The 24,246-nt window shown below is 34.2% G+C and overlaps 1 protein-coding gene across 5 annotated transcripts in view; it reads left to right on the forward strand.

Moving 5' to 3' along the window:
- Nucleotides 1-24,246, forward strand: part of HGF (hepatocyte growth factor) — an 83,189-nt gene that overhangs the window by 3,454 nt on the left and 55,489 nt on the right. For 2 of the 5 annotated variants that reach the window (XM_046021190.1, XM_046021189.1), the window contains 6 exons: nucleotides 3,726-3,891; nucleotides 8,076-8,188; nucleotides 9,697-9,811; nucleotides 15,014-15,156; nucleotides 20,958-21,078; nucleotides 22,432-22,550. In XM_046021190.1, coding sequence (XP_045877146.1) covers nucleotides 3,726-3,891; nucleotides 8,076-8,188; nucleotides 9,697-9,811; nucleotides 15,014-15,156; nucleotides 20,958-21,078; nucleotides 22,432-22,550 — 777 coding nt within the window. Of the gene's footprint in view, nucleotides 1-3,725; nucleotides 3,892-8,075; nucleotides 8,189-9,696; nucleotides 9,812-15,013; nucleotides 15,157-20,957; nucleotides 21,079-22,431; nucleotides 22,551-22,950; nucleotides 23,056-24,246 lie in introns of those variants that run through there. The other 3 variants (XM_046021193.1, XM_046021191.1, XM_046021192.1) reach the window with 3 other exon arrangements.

A 24,246-nucleotide genomic window follows, 5' to 3' on the forward strand; every position in this document is an offset into this window, starting at 1 on the left:
TGGAAGAGATTATTTTCCTTGCTTCTCAAATACCAACTGGGAAATCCAAGTCCTAGATAACAGCAATGAAACTGTGAACTAGTATTTATGATTCTTCTCTTTGGGAAGGCTAAAATCTCCAGTCACAACCATTCCCTCCATTAATTATTTGTGTACTTTCATCTTAACATCTTGCCACTTCAAGCTGTTAATCACTGATCATGTGGGTAGGTTTCTCAGAATATGTGGAGCCAGATTCCTACTTCTTTCCACACCCTGCAAATCCTTTCCTTGCATGATTTTCCTTTGAAGTCAGTGGTTAGTCCATACAGAGAAGAAAATATATGAGGTACTGAGAGAAATGAGTGTGAGGCCAGGGACTAGAGGGAGAAATGTGTCTTTCTTCAAGCACCTTGATACATTTGACCCTACTTTCTGTTTGTAGGTTTTCACTAAGATCCTAATGATTTCAGCTCTAAAACAGGGATTTCTGGTTCTTCAGGAAATATAGCTTCCAGAATGTTTTCCCATACTGGGAGATGAGGAGAAAGGAGTTGTAATTTAAAGTACAAGAAAGCATGACAAAGTTGCAGTGATCTCTCACCCTTTGATTTCATTTCAATATTTTGTTTATAAACTTCAACTAATAATTATGCACAAAAAAAAGGTAGGGAAAAATCTGATCCAAAGTGGTGGGTTTTTTTTTGTTGTTGTTGTTGTTTTTGTTTTTGTTTTTAGTTTCTTCCCAAATTAAGCTGGTCTTTTAACAGTTTTCAGTAAAACAATCATCAGTTGTTAATACATATGGAAGAAAATGTTGAAAATCTTTTCAGAAAAGGAGTTTTATTTTGACATGCTGTCTTTTAGACTCCTGTTTAAATTTTTCTTTTATTGAAGAAGAAACTAGTTTTATAGATGCCTGGATTACATGATGTACAACGAGCTCGAACTTCACATTTTTGAGTAATTTGTTACTGACCCAGTAGAAATGACTAAAGTATAAAGGAAAGCTTCTAAATCATGAGAAATAAATAGTGAAAAGAGAATTCTGGTCTCTGGTTCCCATTGCCTTTGGTTAGCTCTATAGTCCCATACCAGCTTTTCACTCCTATCTATTATCTAGTAAAGGGAAATCATAGATTTATTTGCTTTTCTGAATGCTTTTTGATCTTTAGATGAAAGAGGTGATGGAAAAACTTATCAACAAGCAAGAATTAGACTACTTTTATGAGGTATAGTCACACATTAACACATCTCAATAGGAGAACTGAGGATCTGTAGAATTAAACACAACGAACAATCCCACAGAGACCTCTTTTCTCTACAGTAGTCTTCAATACTTGCCTTCATATTGCATGGTATTGAGCCAAGAAACCGGAGCATCCACAAGGGGTTTTGTTTTATTTGCTAATTAGTAAAATACATATCTGAATTTAATGTTTGCCTCAGACTTTTAAAATTTAGTTTTCTGCTCTTCTCTCACATTTAGATATGTATAATAAACACATTATTCAGCAGGCCAATTTTAATTCTATATTTTTAGGTAACTGAATTTATTTGAGAAATATATATGTATATAATCCATATATCTCTATATAGTTTTATTTAATAGATTTTCAGCATTCATAAATGACTATTTGTTTCTAAGAAATACTCCAATTTACATAGGAAATCAGATGACTACTATTCTGTGAAACACTTCACAGCACTTAAGATAGAGTGCACTACGGTCAAAGGAAGAAACTCCTAATGCAGAGACGTATCTCCCATTAACATGGTTCTGTGGCAGAAACCAAAATGTGAAAAGAATTTTACCACTTCTTTGCTTGGGAGAAAAACAATTTCTTCTCTATTCAGAAATTAAAGAACGGAATTTCAAAAACAAAGCTGAAACTTTGCATATTCATAACATTTTTATCCAAATTAATGTCTAAATATTTACTTAATAATTATAATTTAAATAACTTCAAATATAATATAACTTTTATTTTAGTAGACTGAGTCATCGGTATATTAGCATTTCAGGTAATTAAACAAAGTCATTTGGCAAGTCGGTAAGAATGCCAGGATTATCATCTGTCTGCCAACATTATGCAAGTCATTTGCTCCACACTCAATAAATAACATGTTGATAGATTATTTGGTTGAATGAATTTCTATGTTAAAATGTCTTTTAAATTATATCTGTTGTACCATGGCCATTCCATCTTGTAGGGCAAAGAAAAGTTAAAAATGAAAACATTTTTACAGAAATTAGTACCAGTCTTTTGGGGATTGTACTGTAGAGTTTTACAGAGAACCAGAAATTTAGAGGACTTCATGTTTTCTTTTATTGTGGACTTCAGGTTAGGCTGGACATTAATGAATAGCATCTGCATGTTTAATAAACCAACTGGAGCCAGTGGTTGCTGGCAAATTGAGGGTATGATGCCATTGTTTGTACCTCACTCTGCTAGCCATATTTCCAAGTATTCTGCACAAAAATTTTCACCTTCTTTTCTTGGCACATTTCACCACATATAAAGACCAGGAACGCATTTCCTGTTCAAGCATCCAAGTTTCTTCTCTACTGATAGCTCTGAACTGGATCTTCAGAAAATATTTATAAGCCATATTTCTACCTACTTAGAATTTTTTTAAAAGATGGCATCATGTGTGTTAAAGAGTGGGGGCTGGGGGTTCTGAAGTGAAGCAGCTGGGTTTCAAATGAGGTTTGCTAAATGGGCAATTAATTTTTCCCTGCGTCTTGGCTTCTTCATCTTAAAAATGAATATATTATTACTGCCTTTGTTATAAGGGTGTTCAAAAGAACTGGCAGGAAGAGGAGAGGCACAATCATGCCAATCCTCATTGTACAACAGATGCAGTCTCTTAGACACTTTGATCCTCATTTTGAAGATGGTAACCATCACTAGAAACTAGGTAACTTTGGGCACATCAAGAATGAAGCAGTAGTTCTTTATACTCTAAAGTCATCTATAAGATTAAGTCCTTTAGGATGTTTTAGTTCTGTTTTTCCCATTTTTAATAGGAGGCTTCATGCTATCTAGGGGCTTTGTAGAATACACTCATGAAGAAAAATGATATTGCTACATTAAAAGCTTGAAGTTTTACATACATTTGATTTATAGCATTTGGCTTAATTTCAAGACAAACAATTCAGTTATACTTAAGAAACAGTGCCCCCCAGCACAGAAAACACTTCTGTAGGAAATGAGAAGGGCTAAAATATGAATAATATGAAATACTTTAAAGCGAGCCAGAAGAATTTATCCACTGCACCATTTTTAGTGAGAAGTTTCTCACGTGTAATTGAATTGACTTATCTAATTAATACTATAACTTACATAAAGACCAACTGTAGAAGGAAATGACAAATTTAATTATAGAGCATGATATGATATGCCTGGGCATTTGCTTTCATACTGTTTGGAGAATATCAGGTCATTTATTTCTGTAGAGTGAACTCTGTCCTAATTTTTAAAAGCATATTTCATTTTAAAGTATGTAGATGAGTGACCCTACATGACAAGTTACTTATTCTTCACTGATTACAATATTTCTCTCTTGCTCTTAACTATCCAAGAGTATCAATCCCCACCTCACTTCACTCCCAATCCTTGAAGCTCTAGAATGTTCTCAGATAAAATCACTATCTTGTGGATGATCCTTAAGGACATTTTTTTCTATATGAGCCTTAAAAGCTTTTCCTCCATTTTTTTAAAAAAAATTATTATTATTAATAGAAGGACAGAAGAAAAGAAGAAACACACTTCATGAATTCAAAAAGTCAGCAAAGACTACTCTAATTAAAGAAGACCCATTACTGAAGATAAAAACAAAAAAAATGAACACTGCAGACCAATGTGCCAATAGATGTATTAGGAATAAAGGACTTCCATTCACTTGCAAGTAAGTTGCTTCATTTTGTTCTTAGGATAACTATCCAAATATAGCATCTACTAATTATCATCATGGGTTTTTTTTTTTTTTTTTTTGGTTTTTTTTTTCCCTTTGTATTCAGTGTAATTTGCCCTTAAAAGCATAAATTTGACTTTAGTCTTAACTCATTATAACAGAAAATGTAGCTCTAAGTTGATGGAAATATGAGTAAAGGAGAGCAAATAAACAGGTATCTTTTAGAAACCAGAGTGCGTTTGGTTATGAAATTTGTGTTTTCTCATCTTATGAACAGTTGGGCTTTAGAAACTAAAATTCCATTAGATTGCCTTTTATCCAACATTTTAAAATATTCTATTCAGAGTAATTTTTTTTTCTTGCAAGAGGAGTGAAGAAATTTTCAGAATATAAGTTGGATCAGAGCCAGAATTTACTGCAACTTACATCATTGTCTTTAGGGATTTAAATAAAAGGTGTTGAGAGAATTAGATTAAAAAAAAATAGAAAGATTGGTGTCAGCAGCAAAGACTGTTCAAAAGGAGTTAGGTGTAGTGATGATGAAGTTTCAGGTGAAAAGTTACAGAAGGATTCAAAGAGACATGAGGGGATCCAAATGGAGGGTTTTCTTATCATTCGAAATTCCCTGTGTAAACTCATAGGGAAGAATTCCTTCCTACTTTGCCAATGATCTCAAGGATAAAACTTGGGAATTTGGGGCCATGAAGGAGACTGGTGCATGTGAATAATTTTCTGAATTGCCAGAAGAAAATGCAATCCTCATTCTTCTTTGTAAACATTCCAATCCCCTCATTTACTTTATGCCCGTTTATTCCCTATTTCATTCTGTTTTTTACAGGACTGTGCATGATATCCTGTCAGTTTTGAATTCTACTCTACTGCATTTGGACAGTGACATGTAATGTGAACCCATTTTAGTAATGTTGTGGCAAGCGATGCTAATCTCATTTTACCTTTTCCAGAGAAATGAGTGTTATGGGCCTGGGGGAAAGGACCTGGTCAGAGGAGGTCCTCAACAGATGTAGTGGAGGACAGACTATCTCCCTTCTATTCATTTACAGCTCCTCTGAAAGTATTTTTATTGCCAAACTGCCACTTTCAGGGAGATATTTCCTGGCAAGTGGGGCGGGGAATTGACTTTGCAAGTATATTCCTATGATAATTCTGTTTCTTTTCCTGACTTTCCTGCCTTGAGATTGTTAAAAATAAATTAGAGAAAACTACTCTCAATCAACATCAGAGCTGTGTAGATTTATGGTGATATTCTGACAATTGAGGAGGTTGGATTTATTGTATTTTCCCCTCACAGGCTTGGGAAGGTGGGGTAAGGGAAATGGGAGAACTTCATCTTATTATTTATTTTTAACTCTGAATTTGAAAATACACTGTCCTGAATCCATGAGAAAGGAAAGTATTACTGTCTTTTGATTTTCACCTTAGTCAGCCTTATCTCTAGAAAGCGAAATAAAACAAAAACCTTCCCTATATTTTATTTAGGAGGAACTAGGATGATTTTGCTGCATTAGAGAACACATGTAACTTGATTACAAATCTTTACATATCCCATGTATATGAGGTTTCATACTTTCCTACTATATTCTGGTTGAGTTACATTTAGCCTTCAAATTTACTGCAAACTGTGCAGAAAACCACATGTATAATATCTTTGTACAGAAAGAATTCTTCTGCCCAGAAATGTGTCATCCTTCTCACTTGTCTATATATATGCACATGTATTTGCAATCACTAAATACATTGGTTGTTCAGAACTGAATGGACATATTGTGATACTCTGAAATTAGATTCTTAATGAATTAAAGGATCTTTTTGCAGGCTTGTTAAATGGACTAGAAGCATTAAAAGACAATGGCAAATATGCAAAGTGCTTGGAAAACACCAACAATGCTGTGTGAAAACATCTGAGATTCAGTGGGTGAGGGGTGGAACATTCTCAAACACGATCTCCTCCTGAGAAGGTACCAACAATATGGATTTTACAGAGATCGAAGTTCTTTTTTGCTGGGTAGGAAAGAGGACCAGAATGCCCGATTCTAAGCTTCTCAGAAAACTGCTATCCATGACTTGATTCAAGAGAAGAAAATATGAGGCTTTCTTCTTCCACCCATGACTGAGTAACTGGTCCTGGAATTGCCTACCTGCTGTAAACAACTAGAAACTAGACAAAGTAAATGACTGAAAGGAATCCAATAATTAAAATAAGGATAAGATAAAGACTCTTAAAGTCAAACTTAAAAGAAGATGCAACTCTAGAATCTGATTGTTTGGATCCAGTCTATTTGGAGGCATGAAGTGATTCAAGGAAACACTTTTCTGAGAGAATATGGCATTGTAATGGAAGGAGCAGAAAGGGTGAAGTCAAGTCAGCAAACTGGAAACTCGGTTACCCACTTGTCAGATGGAATTGCCTGTGTGTATTCATGGACACAAATCTTGCATGTTCTTGATGGGGCTCATGAGTCACCTCCAAGGCATTCTCATGTCAAAGCCATATTATCCATAGAAAAGTAGTTATATACGTGTGGCTCAACTTTAATATGAAGTAAAGTAGCAACTGTAACTTTAACATTTGGTTTTAGATGTCTGTTTAGTTTTTTTATATGTCGTCTTTTTCTAATTACTATGCCTTCAAAGTCATTTAACACACCTCCGGCATGCTATCATAACATTATAGAGAATTTAACATGTATTGAATAAGGCTACAGTCCACCAGATCAAAATTCAAGTCTATTAATAGCCAATCCTCTCAAGTTACCTGCTAGCGCTGCGAAAATATACTCTTTATGATTTGCTCTTAATTACGATTTCAGCTGTAAGATGTTCTTATAGTTAGATATTTCAAATCTTCAATGTGTAAGTCAAAGCTCAAAGCTTATGCATATGATTTTTTGAAGTTACTTGGATATTGAATAAAATGCACTATATAAAAATATGAGATCATAGGTAAAATGCTTTAAATAATTTTATAACACATTGTATGTTTCATAAAAGTTATTTCTCCTTATTTAAAATTATTTAAAAGTTGGCAATTACTAAGAAATAAGGGACTAGCTTGGAATACCTAAAATTATGAGAAAAAATATGTGTTCTTAAAAGATATTATATGGATTAGAAAAAAATCATTCTTAGAAAAATCTGTATTTAATTAGTTACTTAAACTAATGGTGGTGGCACTGTAATTAGCACAAACGTAGTGAGGAGTTTGAATACCATTTCTTAAAGGAAGGTAAACAGCTCAGAATTCCCACTTCATTTTCTACATTGTAAGACATGGTAACACTTAGTATGTTGAAAATTTTATCAAGTTCTTTACTATTCTCAGTTAAGGGTTTTTTCCTACTTATCATTTTGTTTAGAGAGACTTTTTTTAGTGAACAACAAAATCCAATATCATACTTAGCTATAGGAATGATGATTGTAGGAGTGACACATGTTAGTAATTTTCTTCAAGACAGATATATCAAGAGCATATCCAATGTGATATTAATAGATTTTTTAAATTAAAAATACCTAGCAAGCAAGTCTATTTAGGGAACATTGCCTTAAATAAACACTGATCCTGATACAAGATTTTCATAGCCTTTAATAAGCTTCCATGTTTTATAACTCACCAAGAAGGGATAAAATATGCAAAATTTTACAGACATTTGATTTCAGATCCCTTTTGCTACGAGAATCTCCTGGACTGTGATTTGTCTAATACATTTTAGGAAATATCCTTTTAGAATGTACTTTACACAATTACAAACTTTGGGAATTAGTCATGATATATTAGATATAATCATTTGTATATACTTACAGACAAAATCTTCCCACTTGCTGTGTACTTACAAAAAAGGTCTTCAGAAATAATCCAGGCAGTTGTGTTATATATTGATTTTGCTTGTTTAAGACTTCATTTTTCTACACATCGTTTAAAATAACGAGAACGTATCTAAATAGTATTCTTATATTTAAATCTACACGTATGAAAACTTAATTTTGTTCTTTCTTATTTGGCCTTCAAAATGGTAGTTTCAAAAAATCAATCATGCTTTTATTATGCATATATAACTGTGTGTTTTCTTTTATATTGCCCTCCTTGGTTAAACCATGTACCCATCCTTTAAAAACTGTATAAATTGTAGTATTCCTTCTTTTCATTTAGATATTTTTTTCAGGGCCTTTGTTTTTGATAAAGCAAGGAAACGATGCCTCTGGTTCCCTTTCAATAGCATGACAAGTGGAGTGAAAAAAGAGTTTGGTCATGAATTTGATCTCTATGAAAACAAAGGTAACTGGTTCTCCCTAAATATTTCGTAACAATATAAAGGATAAAATATATGTAATTTCCTGCCACAGTGCTCTTTCCCACTAATTTTTCTATTATATGCTGGATCTGTTACGCAGTGAATTAGTCCTTTAAGACAGAGTACACTAGTGTCTTAACTATTTCAATATGATATTTTAAAGAGACTATTTCCCAAACTTCCTGTAATTTGACTGCTCCCTCCCTCTTTATTTATTTCTAGGAGCATCTCCTAGAACTGATGTTGTCCATGTTCATTTTAGAAAGTGCCACCTTAAATTAATAGTTTAAAACACCTTATATTATAGTATATTTTGAGTATTACATAGCATTTTAAATGTAAAAAACTTTGGGTAACTAATCTGTCATGGTGGTGATTGCTGAAAATAAAAAGTGGAGATTTTGAAATATTAGTTGCGTCTTTTCCTAACTATATACTTTGAAAATCTTTAAAAGAAGAATTGACATCGTATTATTTATTAATGTGTCTATTTTGTTTATCTGATACTATATTCACAGGTATTTACTTTGGTCCAAAGCAGATTTATATCAAGGAAATAATTGGAGAATGTTAAATAAATATGTTTTACAAAATAAATCTCTTATCACATGAAATAATAATTATGGATTATATTTATGATAATAGTATTTATTTCAAGTTAAGTATTTTCTTAAATTGTATTGTGTCATTAAATTTGAGTATTTGGTAATATACACAAATATTTCCCTGTTAAAAACAAAGACACTTAAAATTAATTTATGGTAGAAAATAAGAAAATCCTAAAAAAAAGAAAATAAGATGATCTCTACATACAAATCCTAATCATAATGTATGATCTAGTGTAAGATCACCTTTTAATCTTCTAGGTTGCTAGTAACTGTATATACTATTATTTAATAGGAATATATAGTTTGTTTAAATTTAATTGCTTTATAGTTTTGCAGCTGAAAAGTTAACAAAAATATAGAAAATAAGAATCAGCATAATACAACTGTCACTTAGACATACACACAGACGCATATACAAAAACCTATACAATTTTATTAAGATAAAGACAAGTTAGTTATTTTTATTATCTTAAAGTAACCCTTTGAGTTGAATAGATTTTACATATTACTTAATTTTTATTTTTAACATTTTCTTAAAATAATCTGTATATTTGAGCAAATCATTCTGTCAAATTAAGTTTGCCTGGCCAGTTGTGTATATGGACTATTCTACATTAAGTACATAGACTAATCTCTGCTGTTATCCAGGAATATAGTCACAAAATTAAAACTTCTCAGAAGTCTTTTTTCTTGTTTTGTATTATTCTGAAATGTATTGTTTTGAAAATAGTGGAAACTGTAGGCAAGAATTGTCAGTATGATTTGAGAGAACTTATAAACATTAAATACTTAAAAGATTTGGATGGAATTTTCTTTTTCTTTTTAAATATATACAACATATGTTACACATAGTTATAAAATTTTTCCCTGCTTTCTTCTGATAGACTACATTAGAAACTGCATCATTGGTAAAGGAGGTAGCTACAAGGGAACGGTATCTATCACTAAGAGTGGCATCAAATGCCAGCCCTGGAATTCCATGATCCCTCATGAACACAGGTAAGAAAAGCATGAAAAAAAGAGGGTAGAACATTTCCTTTTTACGTGTGTGTTAGCAATCTCCTGTGAGTCCTTGAGAATAATCCTACGGTTCTATAATAACGGCCAATTTTGCTGAATTGCATTAAGCCAAGCATTACGTGAATTCATGACTGAGATTCAAAGATGAATAAATTTATCATGGAGATGAAGCCTAACAGTATCTTACCTCAAAAATGTCAGCTCATACATCTTGGTGTTGGTGAGGAAGTAATGAAAAGGTGATTTAAAAAAAAATTTTTCCCCCCTCCTCTCTTTACCTTCCAGAAACTACAGCACTCTGTAGCTGGAGTGGAAAGGTTGACCGTAATATAAAAATGATGGATCAGATTCTGGCCTGAGCCAGGGCCTGATTGTACTTTAACTATGGTGGTACACAATCTTGGCTACACTTTAAAAATCACCTGCTACGAGCCCTTAACAAATCTCATCACCCAGGCATCAACATAGGCCAATTAAATTAGAATCCTTTAGGGGAATAACCCATGCACTGGTATTTTGTTTTTTAAAGCTCCCTAGATGATTCCAAAGCACAGACAAAACTGAGAACCTCTGCTAATAACTCATGCCAGAGACTGACAAGCTTTCCCATTTTACCTATTGTCTAATGACTTGAGAAAACTTCTCATTGCTTAGAAATTAAATGTATACACTGCAGAGAAAAATTGTGTTAATTATAACAGATGAATTCTATTTAAAGATGAGTAAACACAGCATCCATGGGCTCATTAGTCTGAGAGTTTTAATCATCATGGAGGAAACACGGATTTCTAATACTCACTAAAGAACTAAATTTAGCCCCAGTTTTTCAGGATTTATTTCACAAATCATCTGGATAGGAACTAAGGTAGTTTAAAACAGTTCTCCCTGGTTAGGAAGTGCATTGGAAGATCTAGTTTACCATGAGCCAAGTACCTTGCTGAGCAGTCTATCTTGTTTATCTCATTTAATCCCCCCAAGAACCACATAGTGGGTGGTTTTATTAATTCTGTTTTATAGACAGTGAAACTGAAGAACAAAGAGCCTTAGGGACTTTTTAAGGTCATGTACAACTAGTAAGTGCTGTGGCCGGAATGTGAACCCAGCCAGTGTCACTGTATAACCTGTATTTTTAACATAAAATAGAGCATGAAACACTGAGCAGTAGGACACATACTGTGACTTGTTTTTGCAATAATGTTGATGACTTTGCTTTGATTCACTTTTTTATCTCATTTCATTCTTTTTTTTTTCTTTGAAGATTTTATTTATTTGACAGAGAGAGAGAGATCACAAGTAGACAGAGAGGCAGGCGGGGGGTGGGGGGAAGCAGGCTCCCTGCTAAGCAGAGAGCCCGATGTGGGGCTCGATCCCAGGACCCTGAGATCGTGACCTGAGCCAAAGGCTTAACCCACTGAGCCACCCAGGCACCCCATCATTTCATTCATTTTTGAGGGGCAAAATTATGCAAGATGATTTTACTTATATAAACAGACATGAGTTAACTGCCCCATCTATAAAGAAAAAGAGTTAGTTGCTCCACACTGGGATCAAAACCTGTGATCCTGGCCTAATTTAACACTGGCTAGTAAGTATCTAAGCTGATTAGTTTACAGGGTTCTAATAACAGAAAACAACTAATTTTCTCCCCAAATTAGTTACTTACAATAACAAACAAATACCTCTGAAACATAGCATTATATTACAAAGCAAAAATGGTTTCTTCCCTCATAAGCATTTGCATGGTGTGACTCCCATGACACCATACGAGGAAAACATTTTATTTAAATGGATCGATCTATGTTTTGCATGAACAAAGGAATAGCATTTGAAATCAATCCTACCCTAGTTGAGTGCACTGGACTGACCCAGTAGAGGTCTTATTTCAACCCAAATTCTGTGTGAGAAGAGTACATGTGAAATAGATCTCCCTGGGAACTGGCTTCCCAGTCCAATCAGCTATTTTACCAACAAACATTTCCTTGTAATATAGAGATTTAGGGCTGAGAAGATCTTGTATATTATTCAAATCTTCGTTTGTTTTTTTGTTTAACAATGGTAACAATTTTTATCAAGTAGCAGATTATTGGTTTATCTGCATGAAAACTTAACACTTTTAAGTTAAGTGTTACCTAAAGAATAACTTTATGGGAAATGGAAAAAAAATATACATATATCTGTCTGGAAGAGTGATTTATTATTGACTCCTAAATTGAAATATTTTACAAGTAGCTTAATGGGAAGATGATGATAGATGATGAAATTAGTATAGAAGCTTAACAAGAAAATCAGGTGACTCGATATCTACATCTATATCCTTCACTGGCCACCAGCATTCATTAATGAAGTAGATGATGGAATAGATCAAGTTTCCCATAAATGCAGTTTATATTAAAAGAAAAGAAAAGGTGACTAGCACCTAGAAGAACCATTTTATAATTCAAAGTATATGATGATATAACTAAGCTCTTTACTTCTCTCTCTTAAAACCTTGCTAACAATGACACAGAACCACGAATAGTACATATGTGAATAAAAGTTTATTACAGAGCCTTTGACTGGCAAAGGACTTTTGTGTAATTCAACATTGGTTGAACGAACCTATAAAAGTGAAAAGAGCAGGGCTGGCTTCATCCCTTGGCCAAGTATAGCATGCTAAAGAAATGAAGGCTATACCTCAGGACACAAAAGAAAATCAGCTAATTTGGGTAAAAAGCCATATACACCAAAGGATGAAGAAAGAGACAACCAGACTGTCATGAATGTCCTAAAAAGGAATTTCATATGCATTGACAGAGAATCATGGAGAGCAGCACCTTTCCTTTTCAGTTGAATTTTATTAGTTCCAGTGAGAAAATTTTATTCATATTTCTGCCATATCTATTTTGATTTCTACTTTTTCTCTCTTCTTACTTGTATTTTTGCTACTAAACCATTGACTGATTCATTCACTACTTCTTTACAGCTTCTTTTTATCTTTACAAATCCACTGGCAAGGTATATGTGTTCTCTGTGTATGTGTGTGTGTGTGTGTGTGTGTGTGTGTGTTCAACAAAAGCCTTCTCCAAAATCATTGATTTTTAATGTGCACTTAACAAATACTAAATCCATTATTTAATCTCTTCTAAATAAATTCAACACATAAAATGGCAAAAAAGGACCTTATAATAAATTCATGCCATGTATCTTATAAGTGAAGAAGTGAAAAGCAAAGAGTAAATAAATTAGGTAGGGACTAAGGACTACTGTCATATAAGTAGCCAAGTGATATTTTTGGGGCAACAATGTAGATTTTGTGATTAACAATAATTTATTCTTTCTACTCTACTATGCCAAGTTTTTTTTTTCCATAAAATAGAGTTATAGGAGCATTTTCTTAGATAAATTTATGCATTTCTTTACAAAAAACAATCTGAAGGAAAAGTCAGTTTTGATTCTGTCAGAAAAATGAGTATTTCATTAGAAATTTATTATTAAAAGTTGTTGGAAAACTGGCAAAACTGTAAGAAAATTTCAAGCAGTGGAACAAACAAAAGGTATCTTAAGCTATTCTGGAATAAAAGGGCCAAAATTAATTAAAAAAAAAAAGATGACTTCTTTTTATTTTAAAATTAAATACTGCTAGAAACTGTGAAATCATGATGAGCATTAATTGTATTACAATTTACATCAATCATATGGCCTGATGTTTAATTTTTGTTTCCCCATATTTAAAATTCTCATGAAGTAAGGATATAAATTCTATCTAAAGACATTTTGGAATTTCATAATATTTATAATACTAGTTCCCTTGAAAATGTTTGGTTTGTAGTAAGTCTCTTAAAGTAGACTTTTTTAACCAATAATTTATATTTTCTGAGGATTTAACTTTGGTATATTTCATGTCCAAATGAAAAAATGTCATTGTGAAATATTTCTGGGTATCCAGTGCACATCCATATACATTTTGTGTCACAACATAACAAAAAAACAATGATGTCTAATTAAGTTTCAATGGATCAGAAGCACATTTGACTTCACTAGAAGTACGCAGAAATACTAAGAGTACAAATAAAGCTTTATAGCAACAATGAACTGAGTATCGAAAATATAACTGCATTTTCAAAAAAAAGTTTAGTGTTACCCACAATATATATTCTTCCTTACAAGATTTTTTGCATTCAGTCTAGCAGAAGAAAGCATCATTGAGGCCAATGCCACAAGCAGTACAAACGAATGAAAAGCCATTGGATTTTTCTGATTTTGTGTTGAAATACTTTATGCTGATAAAACTATAGCTAGGGCATTACAAATTTCAAAAGAAGGCAGTGCATTACAGTCTCTACACCCAATGGCAAACTGTTACAAACACAGTCTGGAAGCACTAATCCACTAAACCCCAGTTGCAGTGAAGATTGCTCATTTTTTGAAGAGAATAAGTAATTCTGTTTTTCACTGTGACAGGGTAAAGACTACTAAGTGGAGTGAGCTTAATAATAAGTAGGATTTATTGAATGCTGCTTACTCTGTCATCTCTTTGAACTTCTCAAAAACATCCTAAAAAGTGTAAGATGCTGTTAAGTTACGGTTATACTCCGTGTGCAGGTAAGCTAAAAGGCTGAGAGAGTCTAAATTACCTGCTGGGGTCTCCAGTTAGTCAAAGAGAGAACTGAAATTTGAATCCAGCTTTAATTTGATTCTAGACCTTTTGTTTGTGTCACTTCATCAACCTGTTTCTCAGCTGTGCAGAAAAAAAGAGGGCTATTCTTCTTGAGAAAAAGAATAAACAAGTAATTATCTCGGATAAGCAGTGTATTAGTGAGATTTCAAGGTCGGCTGCAGTGTTTCTTCCATTCTCTCCTCTGTGGCCTTGCTCAATCACGTGCTGTCTTTGAGGGGAGCTTTGAAATTGTGGTTCGAACAATGTCAGTTAGGTTCTAGAATGATTGGCTATTAGCGACTCCAGAGATTAGTCATTGTTAATGATGTTGAATGTGGGAATTTGGTCAGGTAAATATTTATAAAATTTAAGTATTTTAAGGGTGGATGAAAATGATAGAGTTCAAGTTAATAGATATGGAAGTCTGAGGTACAATAAAGGATTTCTGTACTGCAGGAAAAACTTGCCCACTAATGAGTAAAATTAAGAGGCCCCAAATAAAGTTGCATGCTCTTATACTGTAATGATTATCATTTTAAAACTAGCTTTTTGCCTTCGAGCTATCGGGGTAAAGACCTACAGGAAAACTACTGTCGAAATCCTCGAGGGGAAGAAGGGGGACCTTGGTGTTTCACAAGCAACCCAGAGGTACGCTACGAAGTCTGTGACATTCCTCAGTGTTCAGAAGGTAAATGAACCTGAATGCCATGTGGGGCACTCTGCTCCCGCTTTGTGTAGAACTGCAACTCGCATTAAAGGTTAACAGAGATGAATCAAACCGTAATAAATATGTTGTTCATTCAAATGCAACTATAGATAATTATCTGAGCATTTTTACACGATATTTTAAAAACTGATTTTCATCAGATTAATACAAAAGGGTTATCAGTTTGAATTTCAACGGAGCCTGAGGCATCTCTCTGGGGAGAGTAAAAGTTTGGGTTTCCTCACCTACTGTCTTGAGTTCACATACCTCACAGTCTCCTCCCGCATGTCACCTGAAAGGAGCCAAAGGAAGCTTAGCTCTTTTAAGAGTAATGCTAATTCTATTCATCCAGCACCTGCTTCTGCAGAAATTTTGTCAAACCTACCCGGAAGTGGTGTGGCCAGAGTATATGAGCCCAGAAGAGAATATGGGGAGGGGGTCGCTGGAAGTTCGATCCGGTTGTGTGCCTTCTGGTGAAAAGCAAATCTGATACATAGACTGACACTACACACCATTGAGGATAGTACCTGAAGAGATCAAAGCCATAGAGCTCACGCTGTCTTGAAGGCAGGCACCCTAAGGCCATGTCTGTTTTTACCTCCCCTCACAGCATAAAGGGGCCCTGTCCTCACTCTTGCATTGGAAAACTGAAGGCCTGACAAGAAGGAAGAGTAACCACTTCAGCATTGTATGTGGTTTCACTTTTCTTAGTTGCCTGTCTACCAAACAGCTGGCTCTTCAGTTCTGTCAGAAACTAAAATTCTAAAAATCCAAATGAAACATGGATTCAGTTCTGATAGAAATTTAGTTGGATTTTGAAATACTTGGGGGTAGAGGGCGGCTGGGATGCCGTCTAATTTTTATAGTAAGATATCTTACCTGTTTGTTATTAACCCAATTTTTAAAACTATTTTCCCACAAATATCCATTTAATATTAGGTCTATATTGATCACATAAAAAGGCCATTGTTAGCGAATTGTCATGGAGAAGGTGAATTTGTTTTCTGTTGTTATTTAAAATTCTTGACTTCATGTGCTAGAGCCAGTTCCATCTCTGTTTGTAAATTCTTACTTTCCATTCCATATCATATTCTGTTCACTATAACTTCTTCATTGTTTTCTTCTCTTTAAAAATAATAAACTGATCTGTGATAACGTTATGAACAAGTCTGTTTTGTAATTAATACTTGTTTTAAATTTACACATGGAAGAAAAAAACCCTACTTTTGGGGGGGAGCTCTCCACTATCACAGTTTTCTGAGGTTGAAAGTCATTGCAAGGAGTTTTGTTAAGTGATTTTTTTTTTTTTTTTTTTTGACCTGGGGAAGTATTTTCAAGGGAAGGTAATTTGGTCAGACTTTAAATAGCTGAGCATTTATGTTACCTGCCTAGTTCGTGTGGGAACATGATGTCTCAACCCTGGTTTACAAGAAACTTCATCAAAATACACTGGCATAGATCTGGACTGATAAGACAACGTAGAATAAATATGCTAGAAAAGAAGTAATTGAAAAAATCTTATTTTGAGTTATCGTCATCTCAGAATGTACATCTCTATTGTCCTTTAATAATTTGAGGTCATTATATTTCCCTTAGAAAAGGGCATTCTCATGACTATTGACGGCATATGATGTTATTGATCACCATGGCACTAAAGGTTGCAGATAGGCTTTTTCTGGAAGTAATTAGAAATCTGATGGTAGTTGAATAACCTTCTGTGAGAAAAGTGAACCAACACCTGCCCTATAGGCTAAACATATTTCAGGGAGCGTGAATTGAGCTGTGATATTTAAATTCACACAATATTGAATAATGCGTTAGCAGGATTTTACTGAAGAGGATCTAAAATAAGAAGCACTGTCAATACATTAATAGAGAAAAACAGAGCTATTTTAAAATGGGTTTTTAAAATACAAAATATAAAAATAATGTAGATGTATTTCTTGAAATTTTTGTAACGCCATTAAACTCTTCGCTAAATTGTCATCTGAAATTTATCTGAAAGTTTGGTTCATAAAAGAAGTATTTCTGATAGCCGGTGATTAATATTATTTTCTTATCATTTAATCTTTGAAATATATTAAACATTCCAAAAGAAAATGAATACTTTTATCACATTTAGAAGCTTACACATTATGTAAAGAAAATAATAGCACTAATGTTTAATTCAAATGTAACAAACTGAGGTACCTAAAATCGATTTCTTGCTTTAACACTTGCTTGGGATTTAAAACAAAGCAATCACCAGTTATTGGAACAGATGTCTCTTTTAATGACTGCCAAATATTCAAGTAAATACATTTTTTAAGTCATAATCATTATTTTTAATAACTTCCATTTAAAATCCCAAACAATACTGCTATAACTTTACATGTATGATTTCATATTCTGTGGAGAAGGACTTTTAAAAACAAAGATTTAAATAAAATGATTACTTATAAATGTGGGTTTGTGAAACTATCCATATTTCAAACATACAGTTTTGCTGAAGTAATCACCAGCATGGATTTTTCTGAGAGATATTTTCAAAATAGTTGTTTTAGTCTGTAAACTCAAATCACTTGTAGTTTTGTAACTTAGAAAAACAGAATACAATAATTTTTGAGTTAGTTGGTTAGTATGATAAGAAAGATGTTGAATGAATCCTATTCATATTATAATTCATGTGTAGTTAATATAGTTTTCTACTTTTGTTTAGGCTCTTGGTATATTTAGGAAATCTAGTTATGAATAGAAACATTTACCTAGTTTGAGTTTATGTGCTCTGGGACAGCATTTTGCTTTTGTTTTTTGTTTTTGTTTTGTTTTTAAAAGGATGAAATACACTGGCAAAAAAAGAGCCAAAAGGATATAGAGGAAGAGGGGTGATCCTCAGTGTTCTATAGATCATACTGTATGTTATGTGTTATATAGATTATACTTTCACCTACCTCCCTGAGTAGATGGACTTGATTTCCATTCCTATTGCTTGACTGAGCTTGAACAACTTAGAACTTTCACAGAATTCTGGAAGTTTGAAAAGTGACTATGATTTTAAAACTTGGCTTTCTTGAGGAAATTTTTACTAGTCACCTGATGCTTGATGGAATAGTGAAACAACAAAATTTTCAGCCCGAGTAAGATGGCCAATCTACTTGCTCCCCTTCTCCCCATCCTCCAATAGGTGAGACTACAACAGGGCAACCTACTGTTATGAATAGGAAAGCAGAGGGGGTAATGAAAGCAATGTTGAAAAGGCAGGAAGATTGACTTTTTAAAATTATTGCTATGAGTCTATCTTAAAAGTATGACCAATCAGAATGCATAAGAAACAAATTAAAATACATGAAACAAAAAGATTATTAGGAAGAATGGAATGAACCCTGGACTGTGGTCAGAAGGTCCGTGTTCCAGGCACAAGTCTGAAATTTTCTGTTTTAGGTAAGTCCCTTAAAACTTGTGTAAGCCTTGTTTTCCTCATTGCAAAGGTCAAATGATTTCTTATATGTTAAAAGTACTGAGTAATCAAAGAATTTATAACTATAATATAGTTGATAATATAATATAATATAGATGATAAATATACTTATCATCTCAGTTCCATCACAGGACACATTTTATTCCCACCCCAACAATAACTTATATTGCCTCCAAAATCTTACGCTATTCTTGCTGACTTTTATTATTTTTAAAAATCTTCTTAGGTCTGCAACTGCATCCATAACTTTCTCTTCACTTTGCTATAAACATAATACACTAATTTATGTTTCTGTACCATTTGTTTTATTTTGCTCCATAATAACTTATCCAAATCCATCCATCCTTCAATATCTGAGTAAAATCCATTCTCTCCTACAAAGCCATTATCAACAAACACTTAGAACTTCTAGAGTAGGATGAATTATCCACACACTTGCTACTTAATGTGAATTCCAAGGACCAGAAACATCAGTATCCCCTGGGAACTAATGATGGATGCCCCCGTCCTGATCCTCTTAATCAGAACTTGTTTATTAACAAGATCTCAAATTGACTTTTATGTACATTGAGATTTGGAGTAGCAGTGATCTACCACACTCATTCTTGTAAAGCAGTTGTCCTATAGAATCATCTGTTTAATTTGTATGGTATTTTCCCTTAAGAAGATTAAAAATCCTGAAGCTTAGGAAAAATGTTTTATAATAATCCCCACAATACTGCTTCGCAGAAAATAATTTAATTCACTCTCATTAGAAAGGGATATACTCTTATCAACTTGCATCTACTAAAGGAGACATAGATATATTTCTGATTCCTGTGTACCATACAAGGTTAGAGATTGAACATGTGGACATTTATTTCTTACATGTGACCATAGTATTCTATTCTACTTTTTCATTCAGTACAAAAGAACAAAGAATGATAAATGCCACATTATTTTCTGTGAAGATATCAAACCTTGCATTCTTCTGAAGAAGGGAACTAAATAAATCTGTACCCCATTGAACTGGAAAGCTGGATGTGCTAATGCATAACCCATGTTGAACATGTTAATGTGGAAATGACCTTGGCCAAAAAAACACCTCTCATTTATAGTTCAGGTGTTTATTGACTGACTGTAGTCTGGGGAATCTCAGAATTGAATGAGAAGAAACTGAATTCATCCCTTGTCTTGTTCATAGATTAAGCTATATAAAAAGAAGTAAATGGATCAAGCCAAATGGTCTTATATTTCAGAAAGTTAATAGTTACTGTCCTACTAGGTTATAAAAATCAAAGATCGAGAAGTGATTATTCTAATATTATATCCCAAATTATTACAAATACCTATTAGGCTAGATACCAATGGATACAGCTAAACATTTATATCTTTTCTCTGCTTTGGCCAAAGTTAGATGGTCAGTAGTCACAAGATACAAATGATGTGTTTGGGGAAGTTTGCCGGATTTGTAAGAAAGCCAAGCAATGATTTATTCCACAGGATTCCTGCTGTGCTACAAATCAACCTGTCCATTTGAGAAGTCTCATTTTCAGCTAGCTGATGTGATTCAGAGTTTTCAGTGTGACATAAGAGGCCAGACAGAGGAGAACTATTAATTAACCTCACAGAATCATCAGTGGGATCCTGCATAATTACATGAGCTTATACATTTTAAAGACAGTGAGTACAAGGAGTTCAATAGCAGGTCATCTTCTATCCAAGTCTAGATAAGAATGTAAGGCTGCCCAGTTATTCAACATGGATACTCAGGAACAGAAAGGGGCCATGATTTCTTTTAAAATATCGCTGTTCTTTGAATAGTACCACACTTATGTTTGAAGTTGATCTCTCAAGTTTACCTGGTCCTGATTTTGGCATTAAACCTAGAGGCATGATGTGTACTCATTTTAAGCTGTGTATTTCCTATTTATGTGTTTTGAGGTACGTTGAGAGAAGAGAATTATTCTACTGTCAGTATAGACACTGAAATTCTGTGCATTTTAGACCAGGAAAGGGTAGATCTCAAGGGCCTGTCTTATATTTCCAGTTTCTTGGGTGCTTTTGGACAGCTATTGAAAAATTAGAAAGGTAGCGTCCTGGTACTATGCAAAAATGTATGACACTAACTACACAAATCCCATGTAAACTATATGAAGAGCTCTATAGGGAGTACTTTATGTCACTCTTTATGGATATTAGACCCCAATTCAACATTAAAGTGGTATGTAAATTATTCTAAAAATCTTTTTGCTAAACAGGTGATTTAATGTTCTTTCAATGGAAAAGTGGTGTTCTTGATTTTTCTGTCAGAAGCAATTAACATGCCATACTTTAATTTTATTAGTTGAATGCATGACCTGCAATGGGGAAAGTTATCGAGGTCCCATGGATCATACAGAATCAGGCAAGATTTGTCAGCGTTGGGATCATCAGACACCACACCGGCACAAATTCTTGCCAGAAAGGTAAAATATTACCAAATCATCCTTCCAGTGATTCTTTTTACAAACTGGCATTTGCTCCATGAACTGCCTTAGAAATTCTCTTTATATCATATTTTCTGGATAGCCTTGGGGCGAAGGGACTTATGAAGTACATGAGAATGCTGGCTACGCATTTGACTGTGTCTGCTGAGTAGACCGAGTCCCTTGAGGTCATAATGGTCCTGAACCCAGGAGCATCAGTGGGGTGCAGAAGAAGAGCACTACCAGAAGCTTCCTCTTTCTCTTCCATGGCAGGAAAAAGACAGAGGCTCATTAAGAAATGACCACAGTCCAAGCTATTGGAGGGGGCATTGTTGCTAGATACAAGTTAATGTCCTTCTAAAGCCACATCTTCAGTGACTGGGTAAAGTGGGGTCACATGTGTGACGCCATGACATAGGTTATGCCCATAGAAAGGGAATGCAAGGTGAAACAAACAATTCTTTGGCTGCTTTATCTAGCGTATTTTAGAATTGCCAGTCTGGAGAAGTCATGCCACCAAATCTACTTTTCTCCTCCAGGATTGGGTTTTGAGATAAAATGGTTTAAAAAATACGTCTACTTTGGTTCATTCGTTTCATATGAAATATTTAGTTAAAAATTCTTTTATTTTTATTATAAAGAATAAAAATACAATTATAGGGGAAGTTTATCCCCACCTTTCTGAAAGGTATTTTTTTTTTCTTTTTGTTTGTTTGTTGTTCTCTTAAATTAAATTCAAACTATGTGTTTTGGGTTTTTTAAGTATATCTCTTGTCTTTTAAGTGAGTGCAGAAGGAATATGGTAGCAATTAAAATCAAGTCACCAATTCAGGACCCTGTTAATTTAAAGGGAGGAAGGTATAGAGAGACTGGTGTGATGGAGTTTCTCTCTTGCCATGGTGGAGGAGAGGGCATGACCTAGAAGGGCTCTATTTTCAAAATTGAGCTATCATTAGTAACAGAACTATTGAAACCTAACTTTCAGTTTGAGCTTTAAGCCATCCTCAGAAAAGGACCCCTTTCCTTAATGAGCATTCTACCTGAGGTCATGTTTATGTAATCTCTCCTTAATTGGGCTTTGTGAGAAGAGGATTCAGTGTGGGACCTCAGCTGGTGGACAGGTACCAAATGGACCTAACTTACTAGCAAAAGGGATGTATTCTGTACTTACTAGATACATAAGCTAACAGATGCAATAGTTGATAAATTGCAGTTTTTGTAAGGCACAACAGGAAATCTTTTCCTCCCCCATCTAGTAGTAGCCAAGCTAGGTCGAACATTATTTTGTGAACTGAGGGGTGGGTAGTGTTTCCAGGCAGATTTACATGACACTTTTCTTGGTGTGGTTCGCAGATATCCCGACAAAGGCTTTGATGATAATTATTGCCGCAATCCTGATGGCAAGCCGAGGCCATGGTGCTATACTCTTGACCCTGACACCCCATGGGAGTACTGTGCAATTAAAATGTGCGGTAAGTTAAGGTCAAATTTATTGCTTCCTTTTCCTCTCACAGATTGGGTCTAAGCAGGCGATTATTAGTGAGACAGGTTAACAGTTATTTTACTTGATGCTTTAATGTGTGTAGGTTTTAATATTTTAAGAATGTGTTACATAATTCTACCCAAATCTTTGGAATTTTCAGAGTCATTGTTTTGAAAGAGATAAATATGCAAGTGAACACATATACAGAAAACATTTATAATTATGGTGAAGGCCTAAACATTCTCATGTTATTTAAAACAAAAGCCCAATGAGGGAGAAAAATATCGGGGATTATGTGCAGTATCCTAATGTCATTAGGGCCATAAAAGCAAGGACCTTAGATTTTTACTTTCCAATCTGGTATCCTTTCCCATACCGTTCCTCCCCAGACATAACATGAGCTGTCAAGTGACGGTGAACCTCTTTTGGTGAATGGCAGAGTTGCAAGGAACTAGGAAGTCTACTGGAAGATTCTCACAGACATCCTTAATCTCTAGTTGCTGACCTCACCTCTCTGTCTGCCTTGTCCACAGCCTGTGTTGTTCCAACCTGTCTTCTATCTGTGCTATGGTTTTTTTCTATGTACTGGCCTTTACTCAACACTCCTGAGTTTCTGACAAAACCTTCTGTCCTCCCTTGCTTTGTGGTAGCTTTTTAAATCTGTATACTTTGTCCTATCCTCCATGGTTAACTTATACATTTTTACTCTTTGAAATAATTCTGGATAATTAGATTTGGCCATGCTTTTATTTCTTTGAGTACAAGTCTTATTTTTTTCAGCTGGATCCTAAAATGCTTTAAGACCAGTAGAATCACATGAGTTTAGCAAGGTATAATTACATTATCAGTTGGCTTGATAATATAAAGATATGCATATATATGGATATATAAAGACAAATAACCTACATAAGATCAGGTACCAGCAGCCTAAATGATAAGTGGACAGTTCTGAGGATAGGGATAGGCATTTGCATATTTTCCTAGTACAGCCTGATGGAGATATTCCTTTGAACAAACTTAATTCAATATTATCCACACTGTGATAGTGCCAAAGTAAAGTTCTCTCCACTTAGACCTGCTAATAAAAGGAAATGTTTTGGACAACTCAAATAAAGCCCATAAAAAGAGGATGTGTCTAGCATATGTGAAGTAACTGCAGACTCTGGTAGGCTCTCGATGTGAACAGAATGTTCCAAGGAAACTGAATCATCTGTGTGGTCCCTTAAAATAAAAGATGACTCCTGTGACAGTGTTTCTCCGTATAGATCGGGTTAGTTCCACTCATTGACTTTTAAAATCTTGTTAAGCTTTCCATTGTTATAGACTATTTAGGTACTATAAACCATGTTTCCCTTCCGTTCTGGGTGTGTGCATGTGTGTGTGTTTTAGGTACTCTTATACTTGTATAAATTGTCTCTGGAATAAGATCCATATAAATACACACACAGATACACACGCGTTCACATGCATACTCACCGGCACATTCACGGTTGTCCTCCTATTCATTTACCAATCAGTGTTTGGTTATTCTAAAAGATGTTGTGAGAGAAAAAAAATAAATGACACTTCCTCACTACTAGATAGATTTCTTTCTCTTTTCTGTCCAAAGAAGAGTTGGCTAATTATGCAACTAACATGCAGTGATTCAGATGACTTTGCTAAACAGAGGATGAAGTTTATAGGAT

Source organism: Meles meles, chromosome 10, assembly GCF_922984935.1.
Source record: "Meles meles chromosome 10, mMelMel3.1 paternal haplotype, whole genome shotgun sequence".
NCBI classification, from domain to species: domain Eukaryota; kingdom Metazoa; phylum Chordata; class Mammalia; order Carnivora; family Mustelidae; genus Meles; species Meles meles.